This window comes from Hippocampus guttulatus, chromosome 10 (genome assembly GCF_054856545.1).
Source record: "Hippocampus guttulatus isolate MCC_2025c chromosome 10, RoL_Hgut_1.0, whole genome shotgun sequence".
Taxonomy (NCBI): Eukaryota; Metazoa; Chordata; class Actinopteri; order Syngnathiformes; family Syngnathidae; genus Hippocampus; species Hippocampus guttulatus.
In genome coordinates this window covers 21,203,001-21,214,153 of record NC_141270.1, presented here as the reverse complement: position 1 = coordinate 21,214,153, position 11,153 = coordinate 21,203,001, and the positions used below count along the sequence as shown (strand labels likewise).

General features: G+C 40.2%; 1 protein-coding gene across 7 annotated transcripts in view; it reads right to left on the bottom strand.

The window, feature by feature from the left end:
* Positions 1–371: 371 nt before the first annotated feature.
* zswim8 (zinc finger, SWIM-type containing 8) overlaps positions 372–11,153 on the bottom strand; it is a 182,266-nt gene continuing 171,484 nt past the window's right edge. For all 7 annotated transcript variants that reach the window (XM_086122592.1, XM_086122593.1, XM_086122595.1 and 4 more), the window contains 2 exons: positions 2,019–2,197; positions 372–1,286 (listed from right to left, as the gene is read on the bottom strand). In XM_086122592.1, coding sequence (XP_085978718.1) covers positions 1,083–1,286; positions 2,019–2,197 — 383 coding nt within the window. In that variant the 3' untranslated portion in view covers positions 372–1,082. The remainder of the gene's footprint in view (positions 1,287–2,018; positions 2,198–11,153) is intronic.

The window sequence follows — 11,153 nt, the reverse complement described above, 5'->3', positions numbered from 1 at the left end:
TGACAAAGGAAATGCTTGTCTTCATGAAAAAAATCCCATTAAAAAACAAAATACATTTTAAAATGTTATCTTCTTACATTTTGGAAAACCTATATTAAAATCTTATAACCATAATTGTTTATGGTCTAGCAATTGAATCAGTTGTTCATGGCACAACATGAGACAAGCTAAACAAATGATCTGTGTGTCACCTGAAAATCATTGATGGCCAACATTACCTTTGGCAGCAATGTAGATACACCTGATGGCAACGAAAACTGCTCCAAACATAAACTTGAAGGAAGGAATGACAATTAAGTGTGAGGTAATCTTGCTCAGTGAAGTAGTTGCCTCTAACGGGCTCTCGAGCTATACTGACACAACTGCAAAGGTGCACTTAAATGTAAATATTTAATTTGAGACGATCACATTATCTCTGCATTTGGTATGTCATGTACAATACAGAGCAATGACATGTAGCCTGTACTAAATCCTAAAAAATCTTCACCTCCGGTGAACACAAATTATTTTCTGTTTTCGTCATTACATTTTCTAAACAACTTGTCAACACATACCCAACAGCTCTATTGTTAGTGTTTAGTGACAAAGGTCTCACATCATCCAGTTGTTACCGTCCATTATATTTATATATGTCCACAAAAATCAATTTTTCCATTTCTTATGCCGCCTGCCCCCCTCCTGAAAAACAACAACAACAACCACCACAGTATTTTCCAAGTGAGAGTTTCATATATTCTTTTTGGTGGACAATGCTCTTGACTGCAAAACAGAGGGAGGACCCAGTCATTTTATTTATAATGACAAAACATCATCAATAGAACAAGCTTCCTCTTAATGGTTTTTAGTGGAAACAGAAAAAATTAATAATGCAATTTTACATTTAGATTTGATTGCCGTGAGAGACACTTTGCCAGACACAGAAAACGGGGACTGGTAGTGGATCTGTGTGCTGTGTTTGCTCAGTCTACATTGCTGGGGGTTGTGGTGGGATGAAAGCAAGATTTCAGACAAAAAGAGTAGATGTGGCTGGCTCAGCCCAGCAGCAGTAATGATGCTCAATGGATTCCCCCAGACGCGTATATTCAGGGTGAAAATGATGCCATCTCCAGGGAAATGCGTTGCCAAAGCTCTTTAGTCTGTTTGCCTCTCTTCAGGTTCTGCAGTACATCATTTAATTGCATCACACCCACCGGCGTGAGACAGAAAGCAGCTCTGGCGCTGCGGATGATGTTGACAAAGTCGTCATAGTCAGCAGGTGTTAAGTGGATGAGCCTGTGATGGATATACTAAAAAAAAAAAAAAAAAGGAGAAAGGATGATTATCTTGGAGGATTGCATGGAATCAAACAATTCTGAAATAACCCCCTCCCCAAATCACATTGATGATTAAGGACCTGTCAACTACATTCCTTGTTAAGTGCCGTGGTGGATATCTTGCAGGTGTATAAGTGGTTGAACTGTGTCGATATTAGGCCAATGCCATATGGGAGGCCTCCAGACTAACTTTTTTTGAAACTAAGAAGCATAGAGGCTCCTCATTTAAAATTTATAATGTAAATACAAAATTTAGGGGCACACATCGTAAGTTGACTAGCAATTTACTCCACTCATTTTGACTCATGTCTGATAAATTGGCTGAAGAATAGAGTAGAAGTTTGTCAGTTACAACAATTATTCAAGAATAGCAATTCAAAAAAATAAAGAGCAGATTTACTCATTGCACAGGTGTAAATGAAATTACTTGCACCGTTTCAAATTTTAGGAGCCAACATTTAGGGGCAGTCTGGAGCCCTGCCATATGGGACCCTGTTTAGAAATCACTGTGCGATTGAGACAACCAATCATTTATTTAGTCTCGCTCACTTTTAGTCTGTCACTGAAGTCAGACAAGTGAACCTCGAGAAAATTCGTGGCCAATTATTTAAGTGTATTTCAACACTGATTATGAAAATGGAAAATATATTTTGCAAAACTGAGCAACCTTCTGCTGATATGAATTTGGCTATAAATGTGTCATACCTGCAGGTATGACTGTTGACAGCGCTGAACAAGCTGGTGGAAGGCAGGTGTTCGTAGGTGAGCGTGAATGTGAGCAGGATTCAGCCTCTGGAGAGCCTCCATGATAATCTCCTGAAGAACAAATGGACTCAGGACACCTTTAGCCACTCCCACACAGAATTGGTAGACGAAGTTGACTCCTGACAAAACGGAATATGAGAAAAGGTGAAAAGACAGTCTTATCAAAATAGAACAACTGAAGGTGGCTGCAGTGTTGGCCAGGCACTACAGTGTTCTTAATAACTGTGTCACTATAATCCAGTGGTTTTCAATACAGTAAATACTCTCTAGTACGGACTCGTGTTTGCGCTGTCCAATTTGTCCTGATAACAGAAATTCCTCATTTGGGAAATGAGCATGGTACATGTCCTTTATGAACCTGCAAGTATGTTGACAAAATGCACGTGTAACAACACAATCAATAAAATACAAAAATATACTGTCCAAAAACTGTTTATATAACAAAAAGCTGCAATACAGGTGTATCCCCAAAAAAATCACAACAGTAAAATACGTACAGTATTTTAATGTTTATTTTTTTCTGTCTTGGGGAAAAAAAATGTGTATTTTGGATTGTTTTGTTGGATGCATTCTTTGGTTTATGACAATGTTTGCCTGCGTGTCATACAGTTTTCTTGCTAGTTGCAAGTAACTGTCCCGTTGATCACCGATGTCTGGTAATTCTTGTGCATACTGAAGGATTTTTGTTGCCATTTGCATTGCTTCCTTGCTGGATGGTGGCTTGTCATCAGGAGTTGAATCGATGCCTTGTTTTTTAAAGTTTCGTAGATTTGCGTCTTTCCGACTCCAAGTGTCTGCTGGATCTTTTTAACTTTGTGTCCAGCCTCGTTCAAACGGATGCATTTCACTCGCTCCGCTCCAGTCGTTACAGTTCTTCTACGTTTCGATGCGATGATCTACACGATGTAAGTGAATAAAGTTAAAATCTTTCGCAATTACAGTAAAACGCACGCTAATAAAAAGTCGCTTACACGTCTTCGTTTCGAATCTGATGAATGAAAACGGCGAAGCGAACACGTTTCTTCGGTCATGTCGAGTGGGTGCTGCTTTTAAGCTAGTGCCGCGTTCTCCAGGAGGTAAGTGAATAAAGTTAAAATCATTCACAATTACAGTAAAACGCACGGCAATAAAAACTCACTTACACGTCATCGTTTAGAATCTGATGATCGAAAAACGCGAAGTGAAAACTTGTTTCGGCGTTGTGTATTTTCCGGCGCATCGGGTGGGCGTTACGTGTATTTAAGCTCCCGCGGCATTACACCTCCATCCGGGTTACGGGTAGTGGAATTTCCGCTTACGCAAGTTCCGGTAACACGTAATATCGTAGTCAAAATGTTAATGCATAGGTTTTTATTCCGGTTGAAGGATATTCCTTTCCATAGAATTCCGGGGATGGGAATATTTACTGTATTTTCCAAGCCAAGGCACGTTTCTTTCATAGAAAAAATTCCACGGCACAGCACTAGGTGAAAATGTGAAAAAAACAACAACTTATTTTAGCAATTAAAGTGTTATATCATTATTAGAAGCGTTTTTTTTTTAATATTGAAAAATAACACTATTATTCCCCACACCTAACCATTTATGTTTTCACCTCTATAATGTAAAGTCCTGATTTCACGAAATTCATTTTCATTTGCCAATGATGCTTACAAGAACACCTTTATAACATAAACATCATTATAATGACCATATTTTTCCCACAAAATAGTGAAAAGGTATTTGTTACAAGAAACCGTGGAAAGCTAATTGCCGCCGTGACCTTGCCTGTGATGAAAATGTACAGTGCGGGTGTCAGGATCACGTTCTGTTAGTATCCAGCTGGTTCCAGAGGCATTCTCGGATTTCTTGCTGCGCATGTGTCACGCGTCACAATTATTTGGACTATTTAAGGACCTTATGCACCAATGTCAAGCTGTCAGATAATTTCACCTTGCTCAAGTCATTGTTCATGTGCATTTTGTCGTGACGCTCTATTATTACTCGCGTTCCGTTTTCAACTCTTGCCTTGATTTATGTGTTCTCCGTTATCCTGATGCTGCATTTGCTCCTTTGCAATCCGCCATGATTTTTTCCAAATTGGCTCTTTGTCGCGCCGATCATTTAGTACGGATTTGTGAGGTAAATGACTAAAATGGCTTTCAAAACATCCATCGGACACTTTGTAGATGTTAAGGAATTATTCCGCTAGAAGTAGTAGTAGAGCATTGTTGAGGAATTTCATCTTGCTATGAGAACTATTGACACTAGTCTCTGTCCTGAACATCTGCTAAAGTACTTAAAACAAAGAATGTAGTGTGAAGTTTAGGTCCTATTTTCACTTGGTTAATTAACAGCCCCCCAAGGGTTTTCTTGCCTCCACCACCTCGTATAAATCCCTGAAGGCTGTCAAGTGCCCTCAAAGAGGAACCCTAATCTCAAGATCTGTGACCAACAGCAGTGGTCTATACTTTGTCATCATATCAAGGTCGAACTTTGCTTGACCTTCTTTGTCTCTACTTTTTGCTTAGTTAGGTTTAATGGTTATGGTGTTATTCCTCTCTGCTAGTTGTGTTTGTTCAGACACTTGAGAGAAACAATGTAGAATGCTGTTAAAGGTATTTCCTGCTCGCTGTGTTTACAATCACCTTTAGTGCCCTCGAACCCCACCGCTCCCAACTTCCTCCAGCCACGCCGGGTTAGATGACATGTTACTTTCTTTGTTTCAGGGATTTGCATGAGAGGCGTACCTCCCCGCCTCTCATTATCATATTGTCTCTATATAATCTCATGAATGTGTTTCTTTGACGCTTCCTGATGAAATCTGAGACTCACAGGAGCCCGAATCGATTCGTGTTGCGTTGTGATAAACTGAAGAAAAGACAACGTGGTGTTGGGTCTTCTTCCACCTTATAGAGAGATAAAAGAACCTGTGTCCAAAGAGGGCTAAGAGCAATTTGACCGCTCACATTCCTCAACATAGATCCTGTCATACCCTTTGGTTTAACCAATGCTCCTGCAGTTTTCCAGAGGCTCTCAGTTATTTTCTGTTATGGACCCCGCTTCCCCAAGAAGAAAACAATCCCCCCCCCCCCCCTCCACTCTCTGCCGCCACGATAATTATCATTTGTCTTTAAAATTGTTATAAGTACACTTCTGCATTACATTGTACCCATATTAACATTTAAGAAAAGAAAAAAGGAAGAAATATAGTTCAACTTAACAACAAAGAATAACTTTATTAATTTTGTTTTTAATCTGTAACAAAAAATATTTTAAATGCATCAATTTGCCTGAAAAAATGTTTAAACTGTCAACATTTTTGCCCAATTTATTGCACCATTTGAGTCTGAAAAATAAAATTGAATAAATTAAATAAATACTAAATTCAAAATGAGTTCAACAACATTAACTCAGGAGCAGAATATATGAAACTCTTTAGTCTACAAAACAAAAATGAATAAAACAATTTGTAGTGATTTTTTTCTCTCTCTTTTTTTTTTAATCAAAATGAGGAAAACCGGATTTTGCATTGCACAACTTTTCCAGCGGCTTATCAGCGTGATTGAGGTGTAATGCCTGTAATTGGAGCATTGATTTACCGTATTTTCCCCACTAAAAGGCGCACCAAAAAGCCTTCCATTTTCTTAAAAGCTCACAGCGTGAGATAAAATCCGATGCGCCTTGTGTATGGATGGCTACTAAGGTAATATGTCAACCTCAAAATGGCTCCTTGCTAGAGACACGTTTACAACGCAGAGTTCAAACTTAAGGTTACGCAGTTGAACACGGAAATAGAACAGCGGCATGAGAGTCAATGTTATAACTTGCTGTTGGTTAAGTGAACTGTGTCGCTGCTTTATTAAATACGTTTTATTGACATTTGATCGTTCTGTAGCAACGCCACTCAACAGCTATCTTCGCTGTTGTCGTTTGTTCAAAACTTCTTTGATCTGTGACGTGGGTTACGCCGGCGCTGATTGGTTGAATCACGCGAGCACAGCAGAGAGCTGCGGACTATGAACTGCTGAGGCGCACTTCACTCGAGTGGCAGCATTTCCTTGATTGTTCCTCCATCTAGTGGATGCATTGTAGATTGCGTCTTATCGTGCGGTGCGTCCAATATATGAAAAAAATTACAAAATATCTGGTACTTGCATTACAGGAAGTAAGACACTGGTTGTAGCACCTATGTTAACGTCAAGGCCTGCGGGCCACATCCAGCCCGTGAGAAGGTTTTCTACGGCCCCTGGGATGATATTGATTTATTATTAGAACCGGCCGGCAGACCGCAGCAAGCCGGCAGCCCGCAGACCAATACTACATTTCCCACAATGCAACGGTGATGCACCAAGCAGTCAGCCGCTTCACTTCAATATTTATTTGTGCAGCAGTCGTTAGCATAACAGTAATGTTAACTTTCAGATATCCATCAAAAATGGTAAAACGATAGGTGAACACTGAGAACCGGGGGGGTTTCAAACAAAGTGGGAGTCGGAATACATGTTCATGGACGTAGCTGGAAAACCTGTGTGTCTTCTGTGCGGACAAAGTGTGGCGGCATTGAAAGAGTATAATTTGAGACGACATCATGAAATGAAAAACGTGGACAAAAACAATAATATGGACATGGAACAAAGGCTCCAGAAGGTTGAAGAATTAAAACGAAGACTCAAATCTCAACAGGCTCTGTTAAAAAAAGCCAAAGCACAAAGCCAGGCTGCTGTCAAGGTCAGTTTTATTGTGGCAGAAGAGATCGCTAAATTAACCCGGCCATTTACGGAGGGGGATTTCATTAAAAACTGTATGCTTAAACTTTGTGACGAAGTTTGCCCAGAAAAAAAGTAACTCTTTTTCAACGTGAGCATGAGCAGAAACACAATTGCCAGCAGTTGTCCATTTATCTAAAAGTACAGCTTGTGAAAAGAAGAAAACATTTCATCGCATACTCCTTGGCTGTGGATGAGAGCGCCGACATTTTCGACATTGCTCAGTTGTCAATTTTCATCCGCCGAGTGGACTCCAGCCGAAGCGTGACAAAGGAGTTTTTGGTTTTATGTCCTATGCATGGCACAACTACGGTGCATGATTTGTTTGGAGAGGTGTCAAGATGTGTAAATGAGATGGAGCTGCCTTGAGAAAAACACGTGGGTTTGACAACCGACGGGGCACCTGCGACGTATGGACACAGGAGCGGATTGGTGGCAAGGATACGAGAGAAGATGCAGGAGGAAAACGCCACATGTGAGTTGACAGCTTACATTGCTTCATACACCAGGGATCATTGTTTGGTAAAGCCTTGAAAATGGAACATGCAATGAACACCATCACGTGTGCTGTTAACTTTATCAGAGCCCATTGTTTAAATCAGTGTTGTTCAATCGTTTTTGAGCCAAGGCACGTTTCTTTCATTGAAAAAAATCCCGCGACACACCACTAGCTGAAAATGTGAAAAAAGCTTATTTTAACAATTAAGATAAGATAAGATAAGAAAACCTTTATTAGTGTCGCAACGGAGAAATTCCCAATTCACAGCAGCAAAGTTACGAAAGGAAGAAGTAGAACAACAAAATATAGGAGCTACTGGAAAGGCAGCCACTCTCGCGGCACCATTTTGAAGTCTAAATAACAAAAATAACACAACACAACACATAGGACACAGACAGTCGTGCAATCTTCACCAATTTTCTGCATACACTTTGTTGTCTGAAGCAGTTCTAGATGAAAGAGGAGAGGATCAAAGTGTCCTTTCTCCAGTGGATCAGAGATGTCATGCTGAAAATGTGCTCACGTCTGCTACAAGCTAAGTTTTGAAAGCAAACACGAAGCTGTAGCGTCCATTGACGAAAAGAGATTAGTTCACTTCTCCTGTCCCACGTAATCCACTTCAAACTCCAATTAGAGTGTTATATTGTTATTAGAAGCGTTTTTTTAAAACATTGAAGAACAACACTATATTATAACACCTTGAATAGGAATCAAATCCACATCAATCAAATATTTTATAGTCTTTCATATTTATGCTCACTCTGTGTGATAAATGGTTTGGATGAACACAGATCTGATATCCTGGCAGCAATCGATGATTGACATTAGAAGCTCTTCCATAACAGCTCTCATTCTTTCTATGTCTTTAGTTTTTACAGCAGTCAGGCAATTTCTTTAGCTGCTTTGGGTCCAAACATTTCATTTACAATGGCTTTGCAGGCGGGAAGTATGAATTGCTCTGCCACTGGGATTTTTTTTTTGATTTAGCCACAAGTTCAGCGACATGGTAACTCTCTCACCCCTCACACCACTGCTATTCTTGTCCACAGTCTCGTCACCTCCTCTATTGATTATTGCAATTCACTTCTTTTCGGTGTCCATCACAAATTCTTCCATAAACTTCAACTGGTCCAGAATTCTTCAGCCCGAATCATGACGAGAACCCCCACCTTTCATCACATCACCCCCATCCTCCGACAGCTCCACTGGCTCCCTGTCAAACTTCAAAATACTCCTCTATACATTTAAAGCCATCCATAACCTTGTCTCCCCCCCCCCCCCCCCATCTATCTGACCTTTTTCAAATTTCCGTTCCCTCTTGTTCCCTCAGGTCCTCATCCTCCGTCCACCTCTGTCTACCCTTTGCTCGTCTCAGCACGATGGGGTGCAGAGCTTTCAGCCACTCTGCCCCCAAACTCTGGAACTCACTCTCACCCAACATCCGAAATATTAATTCTCCTCCCATATTCAAATCCAATCTCAAAACCCACCTATTTAAAATTACATACTCAGTTTAAATTAATCTCTTCTTTTATTATTTATATTTTTTTCTGTGCTTTCATTGTTCTTGTTTTATTTGTAAGGTGTCCTTGAGTGTTTTGAAAGGTGCTTATGAATAAAATGTGTTATCATTATTATTATTATTAACTTGCTTTCAAGCCTCGCTCGTTTACCTCAGCGTTTTTTCTCATGGGTGTTCCTTGTTTCTCCGTGTGTTCACACAGGCGAACAAAATACTCCACATTTTTGTTTCGAAGTGAAGGGTGTTTTGTTTGGAGATGGAACCCCTTAAAGTTAGGAGGGCCCCATCAAGGGCCCTCCGTCCTCTGTCAAAACAAATCGCTGATGCACGTCGTCATGTGTGAACATGTTATACATCTTTTAAAAGCTGAATTTCTGGAGATTTGAATGGTACCCTACATGTTACAATTGTCAAATTTGAACCGAAGCTTGGGGAGACTTAAGCTTTGATCCTGTAGTGTTTTCAAGTCCTAATCAACATTTTATCGTTCATTAATTTTCAAAAGAAATTAGACGAACATAAGATTCGCCTTTTTCTTCTGTTTTCAAACGTCCATAGTTCAGTGACAGGAGCACTTACACAAATTCTTACTGTACGGGAGAAATATTCATAATGTGACATTTTGAATATTTCAAAAAGTGACCAAAACTATGCTGATAGTCCAAATGGTTCAAGAATAGCTAAAAATTGACTTTGGGTGCACCTTTCCACAAGCGTTTTCGCCCTCGGTTTAAGGGCAACTTTGATTGAGAGCTTTTCACCACATTCCAAGCACAACGGTGTCAGTGCCGTTGCATCTCTGGTAAAAGCAGTGGCGGGCCATGCATTTCAACCTTAGGCCTTCAGTAACGTCACATACATTAACACAATACAGTATAGGCTCGTCAAGCAGCACTTAATTTCAGGAGCATTAAAACCATAAAGTATGCATACACAATTAAGAGCAGGAAACTAAATTTATAGATATTGTCAAAAATAAAAAGATGATTTAAAAATACGAAATAAAATGCCACCCAAATTACGCTGTGTGATCTTAATTAAACAAGTCTGTCCAATAAATTGCACAATGTCGCAGTTTCATATAAGACACCAACCAAACAATAACAAAACAAACTATTCTTTGAAAATAAAGTAAACGGATCATTTGCATTTTGAGAATCGGCTATACAACAGCAAATAACTGACAATGTTGAGCAGCTGAGATTGAATGAACTTTCGTGCACGAAGGTGACTACAATGCGCCATTATAAATTGCAGGTGAGCAGATTTATGATACATTTTTGTATCTTTGTCATTTTATTTCGTTACCATTAATTTAATACTAACGAAATAAAATGACAAGAAGAAACATAAAATAGAATTCATTTACTCACCAATGTAGTGCCTGTTCACTGAGCTGCACATCTACGCGAGTGTCCCCAAACGTTTTTAAACGCACCGTAGTTTGTAAGTGCCCAGCCGTGCGCTGATGTTTATTGAACATAAACATACATGTACAGTAATAATTTGACAGAAAATAAGGTAAATAAAATAGTAAAAAGGAAAGAGAAATCAGTCATCATTCAACACAGTTATTATGTTCAAGGGAGTAGGAAGAAGTAGAGAACTTATCTAGTCCTACCCCGTGTTATGTGTTATGTGTTATGTGTTTCCTTGCTGCCTTGGTAAAACAACTTAAATGGGGATATCCAGTGTGGCTCCTAACACCAAATCGGTCCGTTACAAGCAATAGGCATTCCCAGCAGTACAATTTGCAGCGTTTCTCAGAGGCTGTGAGCCACGGGTACCGTTCATAATTGCTCGTCTGAAAATGACGGACAAACCCTTTTCCTTGCTGGGACAGGCTAGCTATCGCAGGAGTTGGGCGACCTCTTCGCACAGCTTTTTGTGGAAGGTCCGTCTTGAAAATTGTGTGGGAAGTAGTTCCGCAACCAGATCAACGTCTTCTTCTTCGGCCATTTTGGGTTAAAATGCAGTGATATCTCCCTCTAGGAGGCACTAATCCAATCACCGAACGCGCACGTCCAGTGTCGACGTAATGCAGGGGTCTCAAACTCACTTCCTGGAGGGCCGCTGTCCTGCATGTTTTCCAAGTCTCCCTGTTGCAACAGACCTGATTCAAATGATCAGATCATCAGCAAGTTCTGCGGAGGCTTGACACTGAACCTGTTCATTTGAATCAGGTGCAATGCAACAGGGAGAGATGGAAAACATGCAGGACAGCGGCCCTCCAGGAACTGAGTTTGACACCCCTGACGTAAGGCATTCTAGCTGGCCCCGGTGCGCAGACTCGTGATCTGACTATT